This window comes from Epinephelus moara, chromosome 5 (genome assembly GCF_006386435.1).
Source record: "Epinephelus moara isolate mb chromosome 5, YSFRI_EMoa_1.0, whole genome shotgun sequence".
Lineage (NCBI taxonomy): Eukaryota > Metazoa > Chordata > Actinopteri > Perciformes > Serranidae > Epinephelus > Epinephelus moara.
The window spans coordinates 37282796-37310166 of record NC_065510.1 but is presented as its reverse complement, the minus strand read 5'-3'; the positions used below and the strand labels follow the sequence as shown (position 1 = coordinate 37310166).

The window sequence follows — 27371 nt, the reverse complement described above, 5'->3', positions numbered from 1 at the left end:
TCAGAGAAAGATAGGGAGGGAGGGAGGGAGGGAGGGAGGGGGGGGAAGTGAAATAAAATCTCCAGTCTCTGCTCTCTTCACATGCTCATTGTCTTTCCCTCCCTCCTGCAGTTCCTTAACACCAAAACAAACATTTTGTTTAACAACGGAAATACAATCATGAATGAGAAATCAACACTTCTGTTGAAGTAACAGGGTAAACTAATAATAATTGTATTGATAATGTTAATATTATTGAATATTATTCCAGTGTTTAATGATGATCGGTTTGGATTGTTTTTTTCCATTTTATTGATTTAAATAGTTCATGTTACATATTTGTATGATGTTAATTCTTTCTTAGCTTACCAATATTACAGGAGACTGGTAGGCCAGTCGCCAAATCTTTTTTGGGTTCCTGTAATTTGGACTCTTCTTTGCTATTAATTCTTCATGTTTGATTTTTTTTTTTTTTTTTTTTTTAACTTTTCTTACTCTTGAGTGCTGTGAAGTGTATGTGAAAGGCATGACTTGCTGAGTACATTCTATGTACTTATAAATTTGCGAAGAAGGTCTTTTTTTTTTCAGCTGCAGAAGCAACATCATCATACTGATTTGCCGTTTCCTCTCCTTTTTTCTGCTCGGCAGTACCAAATGGGTCTTACATTTTGAGCTGGATGTGCCTTAAAGGATTATTACTGATTTTCTACACACAAGATCTGTTCTGATGGCAGACAGATCCACCTGCAAACAAACAGTCTAATTGATTTGAGAGTGAAATGCACCAGAAACAGTCTGATATGAGGGTGGAGTTTCATGAGCGTAACAGACTTTAGGAATTTATCAGATGTTATATCACAAAAAGAAATTTGCTGTTGTGGAGGAAGCTTAAATTCCTACATAGATCCCTAACAATAAAAGAAACCAATACCAGGATTAAAAGGGTTAAAACCATAGTGCCATGATAAACAAACATTCCTGTCCCCCACCCTTCAAAAGTCAGCTACGACAGAGCTGTGCCGCTGCATGTGAAGGAATACCAGTTAGGAATAAAATACATGAGCTGCTTCTTCTACTATTAACTCCACAATTAATCTAACTGCTGGTCCTTGAAATCATTTACGAAGAAGCTCAACAAGCTTCATCATTCCTCACCTCCTCAAACCTCACTGTTCATAACAGATGACCAAGGAATCAACTACCCATTAAATACATGTAAATCACATTTAATGTTGCCTGTTGCTCTCATCCAGTTTCATTGGGTCCGGCTCAATTGGCCATGACAGTTTTGCTGTTCAGGACAGGCACATAATGGACCCACAGAGTGAGGCCTCTGTTGCTGGGATGAGCAGCAATAACGTTAATTATTGAATGAGTACGGCTATAAGCCCTGCCTGCTGTATTAGATGGTCACATTTGAATGATGGGAGGAGAACAAGTGTTGAAAATTTACACTCTGCTGGTGTAAAGGACCACAGCAAGCTCTAGTACATAGTCCCACATAAAATAAAAGCTACATCTGTAAAGCATTTCACTTGGATTTTTTTGTCCTAGAAAAACACTAGCATTTTAAGCTTAGAAAAGGAGTAAACCAACCCAATCCCCAGAATAAATGTTGGCATTGTACATTCCTGCAAACCACAGATACAATACATTTGTGCATTATGATGTAGTAGATATGTTGAAACTACATGTTTAAATACACTGTGGTTAATGTGTGGTTAGGTTTAGGTACTGAAACCACTTGGTTATGGATAGGACAAGATTATGTTTTGACTTAAAATGCCCAGTTTTGGTGCCACAATCAAGGCTAGAAAGGCAGTACAAAAGTAGTAAAGTACAACCACGTTTGTTGGCTAAAAAGCCACAGGAAACGCTGCAATGACTTGCTAAAAAAAAAAACCATATCCTCATACAACGGTTCATATGATATCTTATAAATTAGCGGCCTATATATGATGTCATGTACTTAACCTGTTGCAGAGGTTAGATTTAGGCAAATAAAGTTACTGTGGTTAGGTTTAGGAAAAGAACCATGGTAAGGCTGTACCTTAAAGTGATGCAAGGTTCACATGGATCCAAACACAGGTCTCCTGGGGAAAGTACCAGTGGAAGATCCTCTGTTTTACGGCCCATTCAGTGCCCCAACCTGCCTCCTACCTGGGCCGCTCAGGACTGATTCCTTCTTTGCATAAGTCAGCACACTGGTCACGTGATCGCAGCCTTCCAAAATATGAGTGTTATGCACAAATTACAGGCTCGTCATGACATGGGATATGTGCGAATTTTGGTGCATTACTTTTCATAGGAAGACATAAAAACAATATATGAAAACAGCAGGAAACAACTGGTTTTGTTGTTTGTTGGTCTCGAACAGTTGTCTGTGGTGGACTGCAGCAGCCATCTCGCCTAGGAATAAAGCCGTCCACCATCCACTCCACCTCCTGATGACAAAGTCAGCTCATGAACTACGTCACTTTAGAAACGTTGATATGATATGTATGGAATGTACAAAATGTAAAGTCTTTGTGGTTTGCAGAAGTGTACAAAGCCAACTTTTCTTTTGGTGACTGGGCTGAGTAAATAGTACAGTGGGTACTCACTTTTTGGGATGTACACATTTGCTTCTTGCTGAGCATTAGATGAGGAGATACCACTCTCATATCAGCCCCCAGCAAGTTAGCTTAGCTTAGCATAAAGCCTGAAAACAGATGGAAACAGCGAGCCTTTCTCCGTCCATAGGTAACAAAATACACCTACCAGCTCATGCAATGCTCACTAATTAACACATTATATATTGTTTGTGTAATACATACAAAAACTGAAGTGTAAAATTGACATGTAGGAGGCTTATTTACAAGATATTTTCTTGTAGTAGGCCTAACTTTAATGTTGCCATGCAACCAGTCAGCCAAGAAATAGTTTATAAAACCACAACTTGTCACTCTTACACTTTTTTATATTTAAACAAGCAAGAAATAACATGTTAGTGAGCTTTAGAGGAGCTGGTAGGCAGATCTTTGGACAGAGCTAAGCTAGCTGTCTCCCCATTTTTGGTGTTTATGCTAAGCTAAACTAACTGGTCACTGGCTCTGGCTTCGTATTTAACATACAGGGATAAGAGTAGTTTTCATCTTCTTCTCTCAGCAAGAAAAAGTATATTTCCCAAAATGTTGAAGTATTCTTTTAAGCTATCGTCTTACAGTCCAAACAAGAGAACCTGCCTCTACTCAGTCGTCATTTCTGCTCAAACTCACATTTTTCACCAAACAGAACAGAAAGAAGAATTTCAGTATGCACTGTAACCTTGATTTCTCCCCCTGCCAGACCTTAATCTGTTTCACATGCTGAGATTTTGATGGAGGAAAGAATTTGCCCTCAAGTCCTCCAAGATCCTGTGTGGATTGTGTCATCTGCAGACATTTGAGGAGAAAAAGAAGAGAGGAAGGCAGGAGGAAGTAAACAGCCTTCTAAAAGCAGGTGGTACATTTAGTTAAAAGCATTGACGTTATTCCGAACAAAAGGTGACTCCCAAATCCACAGCATTGGACACACAGGTCATATCTGCTCTAACACTTCACAAAGACAAAACTAGAAGTTGTGTTTTATTCATTGACAGCCTTCTCTACCATTAAAAGCCTATCGGTCACAATTTAAGACAACTATTCTCCATTTCCAGTTATTTATTCTTACCTAAACCTGACTTTGAGTCATTTTGCCAAACCAAATTTTGAAACCTAAGCACAATCTGACTGAATGGGTCTAAGATTTAGTTTGTTGTACATCCCAGTCAAAACTTAAGAAGACTTTTCCTTCTCTTGGTTGACAAGTCAGTATGTATGATACTAGGGGGTCTCTAGTGTTTGTAAGGACTTGCATGTATACACTTTTCTTTATTTCTGTTTTTAAATCTTAACTTTTAGCCCAGGAAACAAATGGGTGTTTTTGAACAGTATTTGGAATTTTTATCAATTTCATTGGTACTGATGATCCATGTAGTACTGTAGGTGTGTGTGTGTGCGTGTGCTTGTTTGTGCAAGAGAAGACACCAATCTTAACAGTCTAAAATTTTGAATATACTTTGATAAATATGGCGAAATTGATTCAAGATTTCACTAGGATAGAAAACATTTCTTTTTATTAATGATCAGTTTTCTTGATAGTTTGTGTAAATGCTTTTAAACAAGGTTGAGGTCTTGATTAACACATTCATCGTCACTGAAGAAGCCTTTTTTTCATTTCAACTACTTTTCCTCTTATTTTCCTTTTGAATATCTGGTTTCATTACTTCTGTTATTGTATGTGCCTGAATACATACGCTTGATTACCTCTGTGTGTGCTCATATGGGAGAGAGACAGAGTGTGTATGAGAGATAATTGTCTATTGTACATGTATTATAAAGCTGTATGTAAATACTTTACCTCACGCTCATGGACTTTTGATAAAAAACTGTACAAAAACGGCAGATAATAGATCTATTTGGGATAAATCTTTGATTCGTAGGTCCCCTTGCAAAATTGCTTTTGTAATGACTTCAGGCCAGGTTATGTGCAATCGTTTATTATCACACAGATAGTGTGCACATTTAATGAGTCACGGTTTGTCGATGTGTTTTTATTTTCTGTTTGATTTGGTCCAAAACCAGCTAAGAGGGTTGTTTTCTCAAAGCACCATCATTAATCGGTACACAGAAAGCACAATAGATCATATGTTGCATTTTTACAGAGGTAGTCTCTTTTCTCTCCTCTTCGATTAATCTTCTGTTTTTTGTGTTTTTTCGCCACAGAAGAAATCACACGACTCCACCCCTGAGCTGTACAGATTGTGAAAAATGTACATACGACACAAATCTAGTTCACCCTCGCATTTTTTGTATGGAGAGAAATTACTTGTGTGAAGAGAGTATTTCAAATTTGATTGACTATTTAGTAATATTGAAGATGAGATTAAACACAGTCAATGTGAAAATAAGTGCTGAGAAATATTATTCTTCTGTCTCTTTGGAATAAAAGTGTTGAGTATTAATAAAAAATGAGAAATCTCAAACTAACTTGTCTTGTTCTTTTTTTATTTTATGGTTGCGTCCGCAGGTCAGCAGCAAGCAACAGCTCCTCACACTTGTACACGTGTGTCCTATTTATATTTGACATTCAAACGTACTGTGTACATGTTGTAACAGATTATATCATTATGTCTGTGCTGTAGGTCGTCAGTGGATCTGAGATAATGGCCGCAGCTGAGTGTCATCTTCTGTCCTTTCACTGCATCTTCGCTTTGTGTGTCATAAACAGGGCTCTTATCATGTGAGATCGATGTTACTAATGTTGGACAAGTGTTTTTATACACCAAAGAGAAAACAGATGAAGAGGTTTGAAGTGTAAAAAAGGTGGAGCAAGAGGCAGGGGAGGAAAAAAAGAGAGAAAGACAGGGAAGGTAGAAGTGATGCAAACTGAACCGAGCAGCCGAGATCAAAGCCCCCCAAAAACCTCCCTCCCCCTCACTCCTCACACTCTCTTTACTCTGAAAGCCTTGTCCAGCAACAGGAGTTATTTAAAGAAACCTGCAGGTTTGAAAATGTACCGATGCCTTGTGTGTATAGATTTGGTGGGAGAATTTTAACATCGATGGTGTTGGATGCTGACACAGAAGGAGGTGAGGCGGTTGAAATAATCTTTTAATCAGTTTTTATCTCCTGCTTCTGAGGAGAAAAAAAATCTTTACTATTTTCTCTCTGTTCTTGCTCATTTGTTCACTCCTCACACCAAACCAACAACCTCAGGATGCATTGCAACACATGTAACTACTTCTTGACAATTAACTGTTACCTAGCAACTGGCTCTTTTTCCAGGGATGGGGAGAGGGGTGTAGAAAGTGAGACAGGGAGAGAGAGAGCGAGAGAGAGAGAGATTTACACAGTATTCCCACAGCATCTTAACTGGATTGGATGCAACAATGCATTGACAATACAATACCAAAATGGAAAGTACAGCCTGAGCTTAACACCCACACATAGCAGTGTAGAGAGGAGAGAAGAAGGAGGAGTAGGAGGAGGAGGAAGAAGAGGAGGGGTGCTTGATGTACAGATTACAGTTTGAAGAAAAAAAGGGGATGAAACCCATGCAGAAGGAAACAAAAGAGGAACTGACAAGTGGCGAGTGTGCAGACGCTGGTTGGAAAAGAGAGAAAGTGAGAGAAAAGAGGAGGAACACGCTGCAGAGTGTGGCGTGGATGACAAGTGGAGTTGTAGAAGAAGAGGAGAGAAACTGGTTGCTGTAGAAACACTTGGCAAAGTTTTAATGAAGGCATAAAGTTTGATGCCTGTGCCCACAACACACACACAGACGCACACACACACACATAGCAGATCACCATATGCAAACAATATAATTATGTTAGCAGATAATAGGCACCCCCTGCTGGGCCCATGAGGACCGTGCCTGACTTCAGCTGAGCAAAAAAACAAAAGATCAAGCTTCCATGAATCAGTTGTAATGTCACATGTGGTTACGGCAGCAGGAGAGCACTGACACCATGTGGTAACAACATGGCATCCTCCGGTTACTGTGTGTAGTTTAGGTACATTTCATGTGTGACTGGAGGTAAGGCAGGTGTAAAGAAACAAAACACAGTGGTGACAGATGCTACTGAAAAGACACATGTAGGTTTTTGGTGTAAAACTAGAATACATTTGGTGGGGGGGGGTGCAGTTTTGTTTTTTATTTTTCTAAATATATGTTTATAAAGGACTCCTCTATCAATTTAATATTCGACTTCCACTGAGTTTGGGGGACTCACAAGAATCAGATTTGAAAAAGAAAAGGAAAGAAAGAAATGAAGCAGTAGAGATATCCTGACACTCGGTGGTGTGATTGAAGCTTCAAAAACACTGGATCCTACATTTCCCACAATGCAGTTCGATATCTTCCTCTCTTACTGGTAAATGGCCACATCTTTCAAACTCTGTAAATGCCTTTTTTAAATATATATATACTTTTGAATATACAACTGTTTTATAGGGCTGAGTGGGTCCTCATCAGTTAACAAAACTTCACAAAAAAAAAAGTTATTAACCCTTTTAAGTTGGAGTCCACTATACATGCCTTTAGCTTAGTGGTCAATATTTAGTAAATTAATAACACATGAAAATAAATAATCATATTAATAAGAACATTACCATGAAATTGAGAAAAAAAAATATATACTACTTGGTGTGGTGGAGGGTATATGAGGTATACCCACCTATCAGCCAAAAAGCCATTGGAATATATAGTAGAGTAAACCCACTTCCTCCATAACCTACCCATCTGCGTAGCAGGTACACCCACCTCATCAGCTACCACTACACTACTGAATATTCTCTTTTTTAAAATCATCCCATTCTTTGCTGCTTATTCTTGCAACATGTTTTCTTTATTTAACATGGCCACTATCCCAAATGACCAGATAATAATAATAATTTGATGAAGCCAGTTTTCACCAGTCTCGTGCAGCCATGTGATTGGTTTTTCTAGCAGTTAAATATTAATTAAATTAACACGGAATACTCATTTGTTTATGTACCAATACATGAAAAGTAAAAAAGTGAGCCACTCAATGTTTCCAATGTCAATAATAAACCTTTAAAAATACACATTTTAAGGATGCTATACAAATAGCTAATAATAGTAATAATAATAATATAGATGTATAGTGTTGGAAGGATGTCTGTGTTTCTGAATGTGTCTGAACTCACCTGACATTAAGAGCTGGACAATAAAATAATAATAATAGGCTAATAATCATTAAAAGTATTTATTAAAGATATGATTTATTTAGCCTATCTACTAATACAAACAATAATCATAATCTCTGATCTCACAGAACAGTGTCTGTGTTTCATTGTCATATATGCCTTTATGTTATTTTATCAAAATGAAATCCTAACATATAAAAATGCATTTCTTACATCATATAAGCCTGATAGTTTCAGAAGCTCTCTGTGTGTCACACACCGACACCAGCCTCCCTCCATCACTGTATCTATCTCTCTCTCTGCACCAGCTTCACTCCTCCTCCGTTATTCAGGACCCTCACCCGTCTCCTCCTCACCACCCGGCTCCCCCTCGGTGGGCTCGCCCTGGCCGGGGTCCTCGGGGTGTACCGGGCCAATCTCGCCACCTCTCCTCTCAGGCTTGAAGGTGCCAGAGCCTCCCCCTCCTCCACCTCCCGGTAGCCGTGGTGACGGAGGAACGGTTCCAGGGTTGCTAGGCGATGAGAGAGTTCGGTGATGCGCCTGCGCAGTAGGGAGACTTCTCTGAACAGATCGTTGACGGACTCGGATAGAGGGCGCACCCTGCAGGACAAACAGAGGAGGCTCAGCTTCACAGATCATATACTGTAGAATATAATATATAAGACTATATACATTATAAATTACATGAATATCTTTACAGCTGGGAAGAGCAGTATGTTGTGATAGGGTAGCTGATTATAACTTGTTTAAATTAATTATTGCCTTACAGTGTGCTGATGTGCTTTAACTGCACCCTCATGCACTATAATATTCTTTAATATCGCTTTATATCATTAGACTGGCTGCAGAATGAGTTAATGACGTTACAAGGGAGTTTTGAAAAACAAAACAATAATTTGAAATCTTCTGTTATTTCATTTGCTTAACCGTCATATCTTCTGTAGTTGGGACTGTCTCACCACATGGTCCATTCTTGTGATCATATCACATCACCTTCATCAGCAAAGGGCGTTTGCACAGTTGTCAATGTCCAAATTTTTAGACCAATTTCATGGAGTTCTTGTTACCTTTAAAGCTTACATTTCAAAATACAGGCTAAAATTTCATGATAACATGGTAAAATGTCTGCTAGACTATGTGATATGATGATGTACTTTATGATGTTTTGCAAAGTACTGTTTCCATGGTCAAGAAGGAACTTTTATCTTGTGGAGATCCAATTTACACAAAAGCTGAGGTTCAAAGACTTCTACAGCCAGGAATACAATCCTGATGGAAAAACAGTTTTATTTACAGTTTAATTCTAAACATGTTAAGTCCACAAATAAAATAAAAATTATCAGAATGAACCAGTAACAACCTATTATGTGTAATTTGTGTGTAATTGTTGGTAACTGTAAACTCCTCCTCAGGTCATGAACGTTTGTGTTTTTATGAGTGTAAGTAAATTGTGTGCATGTTTGCATCTTGCCTCAAATTGTCCCATGAGGGAGAATTAAATAGCCTATTTGAACTAAATTCATATAAATGTAATTGACTGAAATACTGAGAACATTCCCTGCTACTCTCATGCGTTTATCAAGCAATAACCTGCAGGTCTGAGATGAAGGAACTTGAGGGGTGTGTATGTGAGTGTGCCTCAAGACAAGTGCTAAAACTGCAGTTCCTCTAACGGCCACTAGAGGCTGTTTCCGAAACGAGTCAATCCCCACAGACCCCCATGTTAATATGTCCAACCTTACAGCAGAAATAAACATGTTTTGGTCTCCATAAATACTTCACCCATTTATATGACAGCTGGACGGTGAGTGAAATTTTATATAACTCACCTGTTGAAATGTTCTAAAGGCTTGAAGTTGTGCATAATTGTGGCCGTGACCTTCTATGAGTGACAGGTGGGTGCCGTCCATTGACAAGTCGCTACCAGTGCGTTTTCAGTTCATGAAAGTTTATTGTAACATTTTGATTGCCTAAAAAGTCTTGTTGGTGTTTGCTTGTACTAAAGACCCTCTTAGGAGTCGAATGTTCAGCTTTTCTGGTAAGTAGGCTACATTTTGTTTAACTGGTTTCTCGCTAGCAAACAAAAACGTAGCTGTAAATGCACTGTGCTAACCAAGCTAGCAGCTAGCATAAGGGTTATCACTTGTCTAAATATGGTCAGAGGTGGGTGGTTCCAATCATCCAAGATGGCAACGGCCAAAAACTCGAGTCTTCAAACCAATGGGTGATGTCACCATGGCTATGTCCATTATTTTATACCTGTCTGGTTTTTATTGGGGTGAGGGGGACAAATACACATGTTGAAAATTCCCCCCAAAGTCTACAGTTATGGTCAAAAGTAGTTTCAGCCCTGCATGTCACTTACAGTACCACTGGTAAAATATGACAGACTGTTGGTCGTGGTGTGCCAGTTAAAGCTCCACTGTGTGAGATTTAGGGAGATTTAGTGACGTCTAGCAGTGAGGATTGCAGATTGTAACCTGGTGAAACATCTCCCAGTAAGAATTCCTTCAGTGTTCATTGTTCAGGTCATGTGGATAATTCAGCCCCTGGTAAAAACCTCCACAGAGGTCTTTTCCTCTCCAAAACAAATGGACCCAGTGATTTAAAGTTTAAGAACACTGAATAAAGCAGTTTCACATGAAAAAAATCAGTGGCCAATGAAAAAATGCAAATCTGTCTAAGGCATTGTTTGGTTTGTCTGTTCTGGGCAACGGTAGAAAGTTTTTTAGGTGATTATAAACTAAAGATAATGTACTTATTATATTCTATTTCCATCAGTATTTCCCCCTAAATCCTACACACTGGACCTTTAAAGAAGTGATGGAGCAGAATACATCACTCTAAGGCAGCTCAGACAGCACATTAGAGGGTGATAGAGGTGTTAAAGGTACCTGGAGTAGTCAGGCAGCAGTGTGCTGGGCTGAGAGTGCAGTAAAGTCTTGATCTCACGGAAGATGCGTTTTCCCCAGGCGTCTAAAACTCTGGTGACGCTGCGCACTGAGGCTACATTCACACTATCAGCTGAAACCAAAACATCCCACCATCAGGCCTCGATTTAAAGAAAACAGCCTGAATGAATCATGAATTTTACAGGCACATGTGTTCTAATCACTTTAACATCCAAATATTTATCTCTATCTCTGTAGAGTTTCTTAAATTTCTGCTTTTCATTCAGTTCACCAATAAATTCTTTTCATAATTCACAGCTTCAAACATTTTATCACTCAGTGATTAGCAGGCCTCGTGTCTCTATAACGTTAAGACATCAAACGGCGATTTACCTCCCTCTCTATAGTTCCAGTACCCATAATCCAGTTCATTCTCCTCGCTGGCTGAACGGGCCCCAGTTGCCATGGTAACCACCATCAGCAGCATCAACAGAGAGGGAGGGGCCATAATGAGCAGATAGACACGCCCCCCTTTTTCTTAAAAAAAAAAAAAGAGAGAGAGAAAACCTCAAAACGTATGTATCATCTGTTAAAAATAAACAGATAAAGTTGTTTTTCTTTTTAACGCAGACGGAACGAACACAAACACAAACGAAAGAAATAAAAGAAGTGATCAAACACAGACAGGTTCCATGAGCACCAGCCAGGAAAGAGTCAGCAGATGTGCACACACATCTGTATCCAGTGATGGAAAACGCATAGGTAAGTACATTTACTTAACTACAGTTTTGATATACTTATACTTTTCCATTCTCTGCTACTTTATACTTTACACTCTACTACATTTAGGCCTGTCTGACAACTAGAATTACTCTGCAGATAAAGATTTTACACACAAATTGTGTCATAAAAATAATCAGTCTATGTAATATCATGCATTTTTATGGCTGAATAGATTTTCTCCAGTTTTCCCAACTACAACATTAAAACAGCCGATTGTTAACACATTAGTGAATATGTAATAGGATAGCGCTCTGGAATAGGCCAATCTTTATCATACTTAAACGTTTGAGAATCAGAATCCAGTTTATTGCCAGGTTTTCATGAACAATAAATTAGTTTTAGTGTCACTCTGCATAAAAAAAACATGGTAAGAGAAAATTACAAAAAACACATGATGCAAAAATCAAGTATTAAATATGCACAATATATCTGAATTCAAATAAAAGAGCTGTGCAGCTGACACTTAACTACATTTTGCTGCTCTTACTTCTGTAGGTAACTTTTACATGCATCACTGTGGTATTATTTCCCTTTTGAATGGTTGTTCTACCACTGTGAGATTGTCCCTGCGCAGGTAGTGAGGTTCTTTGAACTATAAAGGCATCCATAAATCTATAAAAGTGCACTAGTCTTTAAAAAATCCTTTCAAAATCCACTCACTTTAGTTAAAGGCCTGAAGAAAGCTGCCTTTTTGTCCTGTGACAGGTGTTATGAGAAGTTAAAGACTGCGGCCCAATCTGACAAAACAAAGGAAGTTCTCAAATCTTTACTCTAATCCTGTGACTCCAGGTGCGAGAGGAAAAACAAGAGAGGAGGTGAAGGCAGGCGACCCAGAAAAGAGGAGAAAAAAGAAACAGCGGGATTGCATCCATATGACAAAGTCTGTGAATCACACTGGACAATAATAAGCCAATGACTCATTGCTGAGGTATTATAAATGTTTTCAGGGAATATGAATTTGGAGGCTGATCAAAGGCACAGTGAAAATTAGCCAAACTGTAATCTGATACAGCTTGTTTCACATCTGGACAAACACATCAAACAATCAAGCCGTGAACCAGTGTCCCTTCACTATGATGAGAGTTGTTTGTGATGAAATAACTCCATGTCTTATCTCTGCGGACCAACAGTTCACTGGTAGAAGCATCACAGGCGGGAAAAAGAGAGCAAATGAGCCGATACTCACGACTTTGAAATGATGATGATGCTTCAGTTCTCAGCAGGAAGTCCTTCTCCGATCTAGTTTGAATACCAGATTCTTCTCTCGCCTCTCCACTCTGTGCCACTGCCCCGCTCTTTTCTCCTTATTTCTTCTCCCCTCTCACTCTCTCCTACTTTCTCTGATGCTCTCTCCACCCTTGCCTTGCAGCTGTAATATAATTAGGAAGAGAGTGTGGCAGGTCCAGTGCTGAGTTTAAAGACTCCGTATTCGTGGAAAGCTGTCGTATCTTTACACCCCAACACACGCCCCAACTCCTACTCTGTCTCTCTGACACACACACTATGACATCCAGTTGTTGCCAGATGTGCAGAACGTCCTCGTGTTTCAGTTAATTCTCATAATTTAAGTCTCCTCCTCTTCACCGCTCCGTGGAACAGACAGGTATATGTGTCCGAAGCTGCGATCTCACTCTGCTGCAGGATCCAGTTTCTGCTTGAAACTTGAGTTATAGCCCTTTTTCATCTCTCTCTGCTTCTCACCGTTTGGCCTTTACCCCCACAAAAGCAGCTCGCAGCCCCAACACACCTCAGAGACATATTTCTTAAATTCTGCCTGGTTAAAGAATGCAGAAAGATAATTATTCAAATCTGAGGACCAAGCAGCTGAGAGTATTTACCCTCGACTCACTGTGTTTAGGAGAGCAAGAAGTTGTTCTTTACTTTACTTCGTGTTACTATTTCCTGCTCCTCAACACTTTCACTTCACCACATTTATCTGACAGCTGTAGGTATTCTGGTTAAGATTCCCATACAAACTGATGCATTTTTATATATTGCTCTACCCTAGCATTTATAAAGTACTCCGCTTCCACCAGCTACAGCAATAAAGTGCTGATTAAATCAGTAAAAATTATAAGAATAAAATCTACAGCATATACACTCTGAAAGGACGTTTGAGGATTTTAGAAGTATTCTGAATGGTTGTTCAAGTAAAAGTACCATAACTGTAACACGTGTAAAAATACTCACTTTCAAGTAAAAAAAAAAAAAAAAATAGACATGGATTAACAAAATGTATTCACAGTACCATAAGTAAGAGCAGTCAGTAGGGATAATCTGTGAGTGTTCAAGTATTATGTTTCTGGATCGACATCATTGATGCATTAACAAGTAAGCTGAACTTAAATGTAGAACTCCATCAACTGATTTATCAACAGAAAATACATTTTTAATCACTGACATATTTTTCTAGCAAAATGTAAGAATGACCTTCTCTTCATGCTCCTACAACACAATAAAATGAATATTTTTGGTTTTTGAACTAGTTTTCGGACGGACAAAATGACATTTGAAGAATGGAAAGTAGTGAAAAGTGAAAAGTAATAAGCAGAATAATCACTGATGAAATATTTGTTAGCTGTAGAATGACTTAAAGGCTAATAGTGATTTGTGATATTGGACCTAATAATTAAATTGAAATTAAAATTGAATTGGAATCACTATCTATACAGCCCTTTGGGGCATGCTTTGTGATTGGGCTACAATGATCTTTGCCTTGACTAATCTGTAAAGCACTTTGGGTATGACCTGTGCTGTATAAATACATTTGCCTTACCTTGCCTTGCCTAAAGTTATAGGAGGCTGAGGTGACGCTACTTTTAATGACTTTATATACTTTGGGGCAAGGGTGTAAGCTTTGTTACACTGTGGTGAATTTTCTGCACCAGTTTGTGCCTTTTCTGCATCAGTTTATTGTGGAATGTCACGGTACTTCCTCTTTCAAATGTACACAGTTGCCTCATCTTCTTCGGTTTTCGGCAGATTGCAACCTTGTTTACTGGAGGCATTATTACATCTATGAGCTGCATTCTAGCAGGTCATCAAAATAAAATAAAAGTCCCTTGCTACTTTCATGTTTTGATTGGCAGCAACAAATGAGGCTCTGGCGAAAGCTCAGTCAGGATGACAGTACTTTTCTTTCTCAGGCTGTGAGTTTCTTTCTCACCCTGCTCACTCACTATCTCTAGGTGTCATTATCTGGGTAGGTCAGTTGAGTCATCAGCTGATTTACAATCAACCAATAGCACAGCAATACACCTTCTCTCTCTGCCATCTCAGTCACGTTACTGTTCCTCATTTTAAATAAGGCTCTTTCTCTGCCATAGTTCTTTCTTGCTGCTGTCCTGTGCACTCTCACCTCCCCATCACTACCTAGTCTTTACGGATTCATCAGCCTCATCGGCCTCAGCAGTCAGCAGCCACCACCACCAGTCCCTCGATCACAAACTTCTGTTGAATCTTAATCAGTACAAATCATCTGTTAATCTGTACACTCATATCCTATTATATCATATCAAATCATATATACACATACAGTTTAACTTTTAATTTAAAATATAACTTTATAGTAGATAATTTAGTAAACAAAAGTTTAATATTTCCCTCTGAGATGTAGTGGAGTAGAAGCATAGAGTAGCAGAAAATGGAAATACTTCAGTAAAGTTTCTTAGAATTGTAGCTGAGAACTAAAGTAAAGTTCCTAATTCCAGACTTTTAACATCAGGGGATATTGAACATTTCATCCACAATGTTTTAAAGCAAATAATATTTAATATGCAACACTGACAGTCTTTCCAGTCAGTGTGGTTTAAAAAAAATCAATGTTACCTGTCTCAGATTCAAACATCAGATATGTTAAAATCTGCGTGTGCATTCAGGAGGACTGTTCTTTTATGTTGTACTTTTTTCAATCTTAGTGCTAATCCACCAATGTTTGTATAAAGTAAAGGATTTGTAGACTTCACTGCTCAGGAAAGAGGGGAGATAAGGAGCGCAGGAGATGTGAGATGAAATGGAATGAATTATTCTTTATTGACTGGCATCCAGATGTTATTCCAGCTTTCTGTGTCTGTTTTCATGCTGCGGCTGAGATGAGGTCAGAGTTGGCCGCTAATGCAGCCAAGACAGAAAATGGTGAAAGAGTCAAGTGTAGAGAGGAAAGAAAAACAGACAAACAAATGGGGTTAAATGACAATAATAACCGCTGCACTTCAGCATCTGCACGCCTCTCCTGGCAGCCTCAGAAAGTGATTCAACAGAGAGTTACCGCTGTGAAGAAGTCACTGACATCAGCCGCAGCTGGTTCACATTAGCAACAGGCAGTTTGTCACCTTCAGCTGAATTCCAGCTTCTCTCTCTCTCTTTCGCTCTCTCTCCCTATTCTCACACACACACTCACACACCGTATTTCTCCCTCCATTCTTGAGTCTTTCGCTTCTTCTGTCTCTTAAAAAAACACATGACGAGGTGTGTGATCACAGCTCACACTTGTAATTTCTCCAACACCGTCTCACTGTGGAGGAAAGCCAGCATTGCACATCCAGAGGCTGACGTAACAGAATAATGCAAGCAGAAATCTTAAGACAATACCAAGCAAGTTAGAATAACATAACATACATAATAACATAATAATGTATAATATTATTTCTATGCTTATCCTTATCTTATCCATATCCTTGTGGTGTGCAGTGCTCTCAGACTTTAATGTGAAATATCATGCATCAAGTTGTAAAGGCTCTTTTCATTAGTGCTCTGGTCTCTTTAGTGTCCCCAGTGAGTCAGTGTCCAGAAAAAGAGAACATTTTGAGGAAGTGGTTTAGCCAGAAACAGGAAACTCAACACTGCAGTTTATGTACCAAGACAAACTGAAACACTGAATAGATTAGTGGTACAACCTCAACGAAAAAGAAGGTTAAAATAGAAACATCTTTGCACAAACCTCAAAGATCGCAACATGGGAGCGCAACAGGTTTGGCATCTTTCGTTAATCTCCACCTGGATATCTGTCTTTGTCTTCCTCTCTGTATGCTCTGGATCAGGCACAACAGGTAAACCTCTCAGACTATATTTTGACACTGTACTTGAAAGGGTGACAAAAACTAATGTACCTCTTTGATTTAGTTTTTTTAGCCAAAGACAACTAGTAATTATTTCCATTACCAATGTATTGTTTTGTTATGTTATTATTGTTTATATTATGTATTCTTTACATCTATAAATTTCCAAAAATAGTGAAGAATGTGTCAAGGTTTCCCAAAACTCAAGGTTAAGTGTTAAATATTTTTCTTTTGTCACACCAAAACCCAAAAGACTTATTTTAAAATGATATAAAAGAGAGAAAAACAGACTTGAGAACATTTGGGAAGCTGGAACCAGAGAATGTTTGATGTTTTTGCTTAATAAATGACTGACTGATTAATCAACTAATCACTCTAGCTCTAATATTAACCTCTATGTTGTGTCCCCTCACAGAACTCAGCCTGAAGGGCCGAGTCTTTGTGGCCTTTGTGGGCGAACATCTCAACATTAGCTGTGAGTTGAAGATACCAGCGAACCACACCTCAGATGTGCTGATATGCTCTGATCCTAAAGGCAACGAGATATACACGTGTGAAATCCATGAATCTGACCAGCCACAAAATCTCAACCTGATTTTGGAGCCAAAAAATCTGAGCCTTTCAGGAGAATACAGCTGCAGCTATGGTACTGAGAAGGTGTACTGGTTTCTTCAAGTGAGAAGTGAGTATGAAAAGATATTAATGTGACTCAAAGATGGAACTGAAATAGATTTTTAAGGTAGTAACAAAGCAGTTACCAGATTTAAAGGTCCAGTGTGTCAGATTTAGGGGGATTTAGTGGTATTAAACCGGTAAAAACACTGATTAAAGCAGTTTCACATTTAAAAAAATCAGTGTTTTTCCAATGCTGCTCGTCAAGGAGGGGCTTCTAACCATGGTGACTGACTCAAAAATGCAAAGAGCCCTATCTAAAACCAGTGGTTTGTCCATTCTGCGCTATTGTGGAAACATGGCGGAGCAACATGGTGATCTCCAAAGAAGAGGACCCGCTCCCTCTGTAGATATAAATGTCTCATTCTAAGACAACCAAAACACCATGATTCTTATTTTTAGACGATTCTACATTAAAGGAAACATAGTTATTATTTCGATGTCTGCCAATATATCCTGCTAAATCCTACAAACTGGACCTTTAATACATTTCTTCAGTTCTGTCTTTGTATGAGATCTTTAACTTTGAGGTGATAACAAGGTGTGAGCTCTCTGTAAATAACTGTCCACAACCTTTTTTGCTGCTTTACAGTGAAGAACCACTGGATGTGGGGCAGGTTTGCTCCTCGTCATTTTCTGTCTCGCAGCACTGTGGCATAGTATGAAAAATATTAAAAGTATAAAAGTTACTTTTTTTTACATTAATTGAAGATAAATTTGCCTGGAACCGTTGTGGGCAACAATTGATTGAAAGGAAGGAAGTACAGCCTTTAGAAGACGTATTTATGGAAGTATCAGCTGAAGATGTGTAAAGAGAACTGGATACAGCATTGGAGGCGGGGCCCTGTTCATTCTTACGAAAGTTGCTCAGTGGCAAATAAAACCAAAAAGTTCTAATTCCGGGTATGAAATTACCCAGGTCTTCTGCATCCTTGGGCCCATAGGGCAAGCGCACTAGCTTTCCTTTAACCCCTAAATCTGTCAAAAGTGCATACATGTATGATAGTAGGAAAATACCTCTGGATTCGGCTTTTAGTGAAATGTACAACTTTTAGGACAAAATGTTTTTACCATGGGCTGTTTTAAGTGTTCATACTGGGAAGTTGACTGTACCTCAAAAAGAAAAAAAAAGTCTTTTTGGGCTCAGTGGCATCACATGACAGACCCAAAGTTGTATTCCAGCTCCATTCCCAACTGCTTGGTGTCAACACAGGACCTGTTTGGCATAAGGTCACATAAACTGTTGAATAAGGTTTTAGGTCACTTATTTACACAGTGTTTGCTAACAAGTTAGCTTCTCACTGTAATGCCTAAAGAGGCAATGTTGTGGAATTTGCTGGTTTTAAATAGGTCTTCATTGTGACAGGGCATGAACTGTGAGCAGCTCAACCAACTGATGATTTCATTTAAAGGATAGTTAGAGCCCCCAAAAAGAAGAAAATATAGTATATATTCCAAGACAAAGTAAATGTATAATTAAAAAAAGAAATAAAATACACATAATTTTGTGTAACATAAATATATGTTTATCTTTATTATCTCTTTAATAGTTTTGCATTCTTTGCAAAAAAAAAAATGTCAGCATTAGTCTAATAATTAGACTAATACCGAAACTGACAGTGTATTCAGTTTTTATTGAAATACAAAAGATACAAAAAGTCCTGCAACATCCCTGCACAGACTGACATTACATGGTGGATGTTTTTCAGGAGAAGGCTACAGTGAAATACGGGATTACACACAATTCTACATAGTCATCATCATTACTGGTCTGCTGCTGGTTGTCAGTGTAGTCGGCTCAGTGATTGTCTTCAGAGAACATGGGGTAAGTTTAGCCCTGCTCATGGCTTGGCAGACATTGAGAAACATGCATGTTGCAATGGAAGAATGTTGCTTTAGTCTGAGGGATATGATGAAACTGACAGGCCATGTCGTAGATTAGTTTCTGAAGCTCTAGATGAAACTGAGTCTTTTAAATATTCAAATTATATTTAGTTGATCGACCCAAAAATAATAATTATTTGCAACAATTCGATAGTTGTCATCAAGCCTCTACTTAATATAGATCAGCCTGTAATAATCACAATCCTATCAAGTCTACACTTTTTGAATAAGATCACTGAAAAGGCTGTATACCAGCAACTAAGTAACCTCCCTTTGACACGGTTGACTGTACAATACAGGTAGTCAGACTGGAAAACTGGTCTGGTCTGGTGTCCTATCTGTAGGACAGGAACTACTTTGTGTTACTCAAAAACACTCAGTGTTGCCTCATCCTGTCAGTGACTGTAGTGTTTTTATAGCACAAGTCTAAAGGCAGGTCTTTTCCTGCTATAAACCCAGATTATTAAGTGTAAAGCATTTCATTCAAGCATTTAGTTAACTCTGAGTCCTGTCAAAAGATAGAAACTAGAGAGGAAGTTGCTACTCCAGAGGAAAACCCTCATGTGCCTCATGAGCTCTAGTTAAGTTTGCATGTCATCCAGTTGTTTTACTTTTTTTAATCGCCTTTTTTGTTGTTTAGAAAGAACCCATCACTGAAGGTGGTGACACTGTCAGGAAACGAAAGCAGAACAGAGAAAAAATGAAGGAGAGCGAAACGGAGGAAGACAACGTCAATGCAATAACATCTTTGTCCAACTCTTTCTATGCTGTAAGCACCTTTCTACTCATCCGTATATATTTCACTTGAATTAAATTGTGCCACTTCATTGTTGTTCCCTGTATGCTCTGCATCCATATTTTAATTTTTTTCACATGTATAATCTTCTCAGAGTCTGGAGACTCGGCCCAGGTCCATTTATGATGTGCTGGATCTCTCGGCTGCTAACAGGATGCCAGGCCAAAGCAAAGCTAAACCCAAGATAAAAGAACCCAAAGAAACGGTCAGTGTGCACTTCAGGTGCTTCGTCACTTTTTCTGTTATCAGTGGAAAACAATGAAACATGCAGACAGTGACCTGTGTTCTACTTCCCCCACAGATGGCACAATCCACACAAGACCAGCAAGAAGGCGTATTTGAGTCTGTCTATGAAAACTTTTGAATCACAAATAAACTTTTATCAGCAGATTGTGATACAGTGTTTATGACTTAGATGATCTCAGTTTGCATTGCTGTGTCATTTTTACCTGCTACCAGATTCTTTCAAAGTAAAAGTCACAAAACCAAAATGTTAAAATACTGTTACATGAACATGTTTTTCAAGTAAAAATACAAGAGCATTATCAGCAAACATATCCTCAAAGAGTAAATGCTAAAGTAATCATTATGCAGGCAAAATGACCTTTATCATTCTTAAAGCATAATTTATTACATTAATACTATGGATGCATTAACATTGTAATGTTGTAGCTGGCTGTGGTGGAGAGAATACTAACTATTGAATTTATTGTTGGGGGTGACATTTTCTGTATTACTATGCATTATATGTTTAAAATATGATTCTGAAAAGTATATAGTAATTACAGCTGCCTGATAAATGTAGTGGAATAAAATCTACAATAAATTTTAAAAAGTGCAGTGTTTCCCTCTGAAATATGTTGTAGTGAAAGTATAAAATACCATAAGTACCTCAGAGCTCTACAACATAAATTGAATTAATAAATAAAGTAATAAATAAATCTGTCACCTGCCTCTGCTGTCTGTGTTTCTGTAGCATATTTCCTAATTTGGGCATTTCCTTCTATTAAGCGCCACCCTGACCAATGAAATTGCGAGCTATGGATTCTACGAGCCAATAGCAACGCTCCTGTCATCTGGACTTCCTGCTTCGGTTTGTTGTATTCATTAGCACTGATCATGGCTGCAGAGGGTGATTTTCTGGCGAGATACCGCGCTGTGTCAAATAAACTGAAAAAGTAAGGCGATGCGTTGTATTGGTTCACATGGAAACAGGACTGATTGTCAGGGTTAGCGTTACGTCACTTGACAAAAATGTACCGATAAGTTATACAGCTAGAGCTATTATGCTAGGCTAAGCTAACAGCTAGCTTCCGTCACTGACATTACTGTCATTGTCACATGACAATCATTAACATACCGTACCTTTTTGTGCATGTAATGTAGTAATGCAGATATCATAATGGTAGATTTTATTTGTATAGTTCAGGTTCATTAAAGTAGTTAGTGATGTGTTACAGCTAACGTGTAATTTAGCTTGCTTCAGTCGCTAACACTAGTGCATCCATTCTTGTGTTTAGCATCTGAACAGTTAATTGAAGTGTGTTCACTGTGGCTTGCCAACTAGCTAGCGTTAATTGTGATGTTTTAGAAAACTGAAAGGCTTGTCTTTCCTTGTCGCAGACGTTTTCTACGGAAGCCCAATGTAGCAGAGGCGAGTGAGCAGTTTGGTAAGTACCAGTCTCTCTCTGCTCAACCTGACGCTACCCTCACTGTTAAACACCTCCTCCAGCCTTTGTCCTCAGTATCCTCCATGTTATAGAGAACACATGTCATTAAACTGTTTCTTTTAAGTCTGACTCACATGTATTTCCTTGTTTTAGGTCAGTTAGCCAAAGAGCTGAAGCAGCAGGACTGCCTCCAGTATGCTGCCTTCTGTAACCTGGCCATGGCCAGGTGAGTGGACTCTTAAACAGTGATGAAAGGAAACATACTAAAACCACACTGTTAAAATACTCTACTATAAGTCTTTAACTCTTTAAAACCTTACTTAAGTATGTATCAGCAATATGTACTGTATGTAAAGGAAAAGTATTTGTGCAGTAAAATCTTCTCTGTCAGTGTTATAACAATTATACATGAAGTTTTTGGGTTAATATTAGTGCTGCCTTAAAATATGTTTTGCATTTTACTGCTGTAGATGTTTAGGTTTGCTAATTTTAATTTCTTTATATACTGTGGGGTAGTTTAATCCACAGCTATGCATCATATTCCATCATGTTTGTAGCATGGCTGTCTTGTGAGAACTACTTATCTCTAAAAAAAAAAGTCAACTTTTAATGAGCCCAAAAGAACAGCTTTGTGACGATACATTTTCCAGCTGATCCAAAAGGGTTTTTAAAAAGTTTATTTAGCTTAAGGAGTAGGAGAATTTTCTGCACACATTCATCCCTCAGTTTATCTCACCAGGAGATATGTGTTTTTCACTTGACAGTTAGGGGATGAAAATTTGTAATCTGAAAAGTAGCTAAAGCTGTCGGACAAATGTAGTGGAGTGAAAAGTACAATGTTTACCTGTGAGATGTAGTAGAGTGGACGTATAAGGTTACAAAAAATGTAAAACCTTTAGTAAAGTACAAGTACTTTGATTTTGTACTTGTGTACAGTACTTGAGCAAATGTACTTAGTTACATTCCACCACTGGATTTATACCTTATGCACCCTAGTAACCTGAACCATCCCAGTGTCTAACACAATACAATATATATTCCATGGCCACCTTTATCCACAAACTTTTGTGCAGCTTTTTCAGTGTCTGGGCTCGACCCCTTAGCTGCAACTAAGGGAAATGTTTATGCTACAACATACAATAAGCTTTACATAGTAGCCTGATTCCAATTTTGTGGCAGCAATGTGGGAAAGACCCTTTTCTGTGTTTGCCCTCAAGCAAGGCCCATAAAGAAATGGTTTTCCCAAGCTTTAAAGGAAAAGCTTTACTGTCTGGCACAAAGCGCTGTCCTCAACCCCATCCAACATCTCTGAGACATTCCAACCGTGAACCAGACCTTATCACGCAACATCACTGGCCAACCTCATTAATGTTCTCGTCTCTGAAAAGGCGCAGTTTTGTGTAATGCGTTCCCAGAGGAGGGGAGGCAGTAGAAATGTATTAATGCCCTTGTCTTTGGAATGAGATGTTCAGCAGTCACATATGGGTGTAATGTTCAGGTACTGTACTTTCTCAAGTAATGGCTTTTTTTAAACCGTGTTCATCACACTTTAGGGCTTGAACAAAGTCATCAGAAATGCACTACATTACCTGTGCATTAATTAAGTCATTTGTCAGTTCTCCACCCACGTCAGGCACATCATACCATGTTTGTTCTTTATGGTCTGTTTTGTTTGTTGCTGCTATATTTTCAACCCAATAAACACTGATTGGTTTAAATAGAGTGGTTCATGTTAAGGATTTATAAATCACTTGGTCAGATGGTCTCATAAATGTACAGTCCAGTGAGTGATGACTCCTCTTTAGTTATCCATGTCTCATACAATAAACCACCACAGGGCATCAGAGATGATGGTGATTGCCCCAGTGGGAGCCGGTATCATTCAAAGTAATGACATTTTAACTGTTGATGTGTTCAATGGTGCATCTGTCTTAGTTACACAGTCTGAATGTCTTGACTGCAGGTGCGAGCAGACTCTTTTTAACGCACCTGGAGAGGCTCTGGCGTTAACTGACGCCGCCCGCCTCTTTCTATCATCTGAGAAGGAGAATAGGGCGCTGCAGGCCCCGGGCTTTGATGAGCACCTTCAGGCTGCACTCAACTGTTACAGTTTTGCCATCAAGGTACATTAGGATTTCTGTTTTTTAGTGCTTGAATTAACAGCTCTAATATTATCTGGAAATTTAAACTAGTAGTGCATTTCATGTGAATTAAGTCATGCAATATTTTTGCAGATTAAGGTTTTGCAGAATAGAATTTGGAGTAGATTTCTGTATTGTTTCCACATTTCTATTGAGACCATCAGATAATGCTGATGTACAAATGGCTTGCAGGTGCACATTGAGATGAACCAGCCTGTGATGGCAGCCAGCCTGTGTCTAGAACTTGGCAACGCGCTCAAGGTAAAACTTTGGATCAGAGCTTCAAGCTGTCCTAACAGATAAATTATCTTGATCTTTGCTTTGATTTTAACTTGATATACTGTTATCCAAATGACATGTTAATCTCAGCTCCTCCTCTGGTTTCGATAGGAGATGAACAGACCAGGAGAGGCTATTGTTCATTACCAGAGGGCTGCAGAGTTGCAGACACAGACGCCAATTGAAGCTCTGCTGTCAATGGGCGAGATGGCCACGTGTAAAATTCTCACCCGTGAGTTCAGTCTGTCCATTTGCACCCAATATGTAGATAATGTGTGTTTTATATCCGTAAATGATTTGAAGCTTGCATGTCTCTTTTGTCTTTGCAGGTGACTATGATGGTGCTCTGTCAGTGTTCACAGAGATGCAGCTGATGTGTCACGAGAGAGGACTGCAGCTTCCAGGCATCAGCACCCCTGTTGGTGAGGCCTACAGACACTACCTGTTTGAAATAATGTTATGTATGAATCAGTCCACAGTCACACAATTTTCTAAATTGAGGCTGATTACAATATGTCCAAAAAAAAACAAAAACAAAATGTAGGCATAAAAACATTTTAATGCTGAGAACAGAAGAAAAAGAAACCAGGATTGAATTTTATCTTCATTTCTTTTCTGTATCTTCATTTTTCTGGTGGGAAAAAAGGTGCATTTCTGGACATTGTGGCAAAATGTGAGATCTCCAGAGTACTACTGCTGATGCTGCTTGAGGTAAGCACGTTGATTTTATATACAGCCTCACGTCCAGAAGAGCTGGGATGCTGTGTAAGATGTAAATATGAAAAGAATGCAATTATTTTCAATCCATGTCAACATATATTCAATTGAATACAGGACAAAGACGAGATATTTAATGTTCGAACTGACCAACTCTGTTTTTTGTAAATAAACACTCATTCTGAATTTGATGCCTGCACATGTTCCCAAAAAGCTAGGAGAGCGGCATGTTTAGCTCTGTGTTACATCATCTTTTCTTTCCACACTCAGTACTGTTTGGTAACTGAGAACACTAATTGTTGACATTTTTAAAGTGAAACTCTTTCCCATTCAGTCCAGTTTCGGTTGTCGTATTTTGCGCTTCACACATGTTCAATGGGAGACGGGTCCGAATTGCAGGCAGGCCAGTCTAGTACCTGCACTGTTTTATCATGAAAAGACACTGTTAAACACATGCAGAATGTAGCTTGGCATTGTGTCGCTGGAATCAGCAGGAACGTCCAAAGACATCGTCTGTGTGGCACTATTTGTTGCTCCAAAACTTGAATGTACTTTTCAGCGTTCATTCAGCCTTGCCTCTGACGTGCAGAGATTTCTCCAGATTCTCTGAAACTTTTGATGATATTATGGATTGTAGATGGTAAAATCTTTTTCTTTTTTTTCCGCAATTGCATTGAGGCACATTCTTAAACTGTTGGACTGTTTGCCCACGCAGTTCTTTAGAAAGTCATGAACATATCGCCGTCCCTGCTTGTAAACAACTGAGCCTTTCTGAATGCCTCTTTCATATCCAATCATGATACAATCGCCAATGTTACCCATTAACGTGTTTACCTCTGAAATGTCCCGGGTGTTTTCGGAAAATTTCACAACTTTCCCAGTCTTTTGTTGCCCCTGTCCCAACTCTTTTGAAACATGTTACTGGTATCAAACTCCAAAAGAATGAGTGTATATTTACAAGAGACAAAGTTGATCAGTTTGAACATAATATATCTTGTCTTTGTACTGTATGCAATCAAAAATGTTGAAAATGATTAGCATTCTCCTTTTGTTGACGTTTTTCGCAGCTTCTCAACTTTTCTGGAAAAAGGGTTATAAAACCCAAGACAATGCAAGAAAAACATCTAAATCAATATCTGTAACTGAAGTGGAAAAATACAGATTCAATAAGTCAGAATCGTGTTATAGAAAGTTTGAATCAAACACGTTCTGTGTTTTCCACTTCACTTTTGGACAAAGTTTTATAGGTAGTTGTATGAACACTGTGTACCCTGTGCAAAGTATTTTTTACCACAGATACACAGCAAGTTGAACACCTGCCAATACTTGAGTGTCAAACAGCCATCAACTGGCCAAAGGGTGAACTGCCAGAAAACACAAGTTCCATTTGTAGCATTCAAAGAAGGAACCACCTCCACATCAGCAGGGCGACAGAAAACCTTGCTTTACTGATGCCAAGAGTACTCATAGTGTATCACAGTATTGATTACTATTCCCACACTCTCTACATTACTTATTGGTGCAGCAGTGGTTTAATGGTTCAACATTGGTTTTCCTGTCCAGCCCCCGCCACAGAAGCTGTTGCCAGAACATGCTCAGACTCTGGAGAGATACGCATGGGAATCTTTTGACCCTCACAGCCAAGGTAAAAGCATCTCAATATTTTTCTATTATCTCTGAATTATATATACGTTGTCTTTTCATTGGGAATGCAGATCATGAATCCTCTGAGTGACTTTTATTTGAAGTGGTGTAAACACGGCTCTTGTCCTCTCCTTCAGTGACCTTCCTGCCTGAGAATGTTTTCCTGCTCCTGCAGTCCGTAGTGGTGAGTTTCATCATCCACATACTTGTACAGTTCACAGGATTTCCGTATCCTTCTTGCCTCATACAGGAAAAAAATGATGGTAGAGATAAATGTGCTTGGGTTCGTCTTCCTGTGACAATGGAATGTTTTTTTCCCCCTATATTAAACATTTGCAGTGGTGTCAGTGTCTTCTAATACGGGGCAATCAACATTCACAGTTCCTGATTGATGTTTATTCATAACTTCAATAACAGATTCTTTAATGCAACTTGTTGTGCATGAACAGACTCTCTCCACAAGAGTAATAAATGAGCATAAACATTGACAAAACTCTGTGAATGTCAAGGTCATCTGAATCTGCAGTTATGGTTTTATTTGTGCCGCGTATAACAGCAAATCTGTTTTGCAGATGGCGTGTCAGGAGAAAGACACAGAGTCCCTCAAGTCTCTTCAGACTGAGCTATGGTGAGCATTCAAAAGTCTTCATTTCCGTCATGCGATGGGGATTGAGCAGCATTTTTATTGCTTCTCAGTCTTAATTTTCCATATTGATTATGTGTTTGTGTTTTTCTCCCCTCAGGCCGTTTCTGACTGCAGAGCAGAATCATCTTCTCCACCTGGTGGTTCAGGAGCGCATCACGCCGTCTGGCCAAGGCATTTAGTTCAGTCAAGTTTTTACTCACTTCCTCTGGGAACGATACTTTATATAATGGAACATTCCTGTTTCTGACTGGGTCTGTTGTAAGGCCTCAAGACGTGCTGTCTCAATGTTGTAACTTGGACTCAGAGAAATGCTCGCAATATGAAACTTTGTCCTTATTAAGTGAAGTCACACCGATTTAAAAATAGTAAAGTAATAATAGTAAAAAAGTATTTTCTAGTTCTGTGTGTTGTCCTTTTTTGTCAGGATGCTAACTTAAATCATGTGTGCTCTTCAGTGAATGCTACATAACTGGACCAAT

General features: G+C 38.8%; 3 protein-coding genes across 3 annotated transcripts; 2 read left to right on the top strand and 1 right to left on the bottom strand.

Annotated features, from left to right (window-relative positions):
* Window positions 1-7765: 7765 nt before the first annotated feature.
* On the bottom strand, window positions 7766-12888 carry si:ch211-243a20.3 (uncharacterized protein LOC100151507 homolog). The gene is made up of 4 exons (XM_050044905.1): window positions 12573-12888; window positions 10997-11140; window positions 10607-10736; window positions 7766-8312 (listed from the first exon to the last, which is right to left on the bottom strand). Exons 2-4 carry the CDS (start codon window positions 11109-11111, stop codon window positions 8000-8002), a joined length of 558 nt encoding a protein of 185 aa, XP_049900862.1. The 5' UTR covers window positions 11112-11140; window positions 12573-12888; the 3' UTR covers window positions 7766-7999.
* A 3344-nt stretch (window positions 12889-16232) lies between these two features.
* LOC126390441 (uncharacterized) lies at window positions 16233-20734 on the top strand. The gene is made up of 6 exons (XM_050044748.1): window positions 16233-16434; window positions 16859-17125; window positions 18825-18940; window positions 19640-19768; window positions 19890-20000; window positions 20097-20734. The coding sequence occupies exons 1-6, from the start codon at window positions 16341-16343 to the stop codon at window positions 20157-20159; spliced, it is 780 nt and encodes a 259-aa protein (XP_049900705.1). The 5' UTR covers window positions 16233-16340; the 3' UTR covers window positions 20160-20734.
* A 141-nt stretch (window positions 20735-20875) lies between these two features.
* Window positions 20876-27288, top strand: f8a (coagulation factor VIII associated). Its single transcript, XM_050044524.1, has 12 exons — window positions 20876-20973; window positions 21419-21465; window positions 21619-21691; window positions 23429-23588; window positions 23799-23867; window positions 23997-24117; window positions 24215-24307; window positions 24532-24596; window positions 26166-26247; window positions 26384-26430; window positions 26819-26874; window positions 26990-27288. The coding sequence occupies exons 1-12, from the start codon at window positions 20915-20917 to the stop codon at window positions 27069-27071; spliced, it is 954 nt and encodes a 317-aa protein (XP_049900481.1). The 5' UTR covers window positions 20876-20914; the 3' UTR covers window positions 27072-27288.
* The last annotated feature ends 83 nt before the right edge of the window (window positions 27289-27371 follow it).

Bases quoted from the DNA above. Each gene is read 5' to 3' on its own strand.
- si:ch211-243a20.3 (XM_050044905.1), bottom strand. From the start codon at position 11,111: ATGGCCCCTCCCTCTCTGTTGATGCTGCTGATGGTGGTTACCATGGCA. The intron at 10,737-10,996 runs GTAAATCGCCGT...TTTTGGTTTCAG, and splicing joins CTGGAACTATAGAGAGGGAG to CTGATAGTGTGAATGTAGCC. The intron at 8,313-10,606 runs GTACCTTTAACA...TTTGTCCTGCAG, and splicing joins CTGCTGCCTGACTACTCCAG to GGTGCGCCCTCTATCCGAGT.
- LOC126390441 (XM_050044748.1), top strand. From the start codon at position 16,341: ATGGGAGCGCAACAGGTTTGGCATCTTTCGTTAATCTCCACCTGGATA. The intron at 17,126-18,824 runs GTGAGTATGAAA...GATGTTTTTCAG, and splicing joins CTGGTTTCTTCAAGTGAGAA to GAGAAGGCTACAGTGAAATA. The intron at 20,001-20,096 runs GTCAGTGTGCAC...CTTCCCCCACAG, and splicing joins TAAAAGAACCCAAAGAAACG to ATGGCACAATCCACACAAGA.
- f8a (XM_050044524.1), top strand. From the start codon at position 20,915: ATGGCTGCAGAGGGTGATTTTCTGGCGAGATACCGCGCTGTGTCAAAT. The intron at 20,974-21,418 runs GTAAGGCGATGC...TCCTTGTCGCAG, and splicing joins GTGTCAAATAAACTGAAAAA to ACGTTTTCTACGGAAGCCCA. The intron at 24,308-24,531 runs GTGAGGCCTACA...GTGGGAAAAAAG, and splicing joins AGGCATCAGCACCCCTGTTG to GTGCATTTCTGGACATTGTG.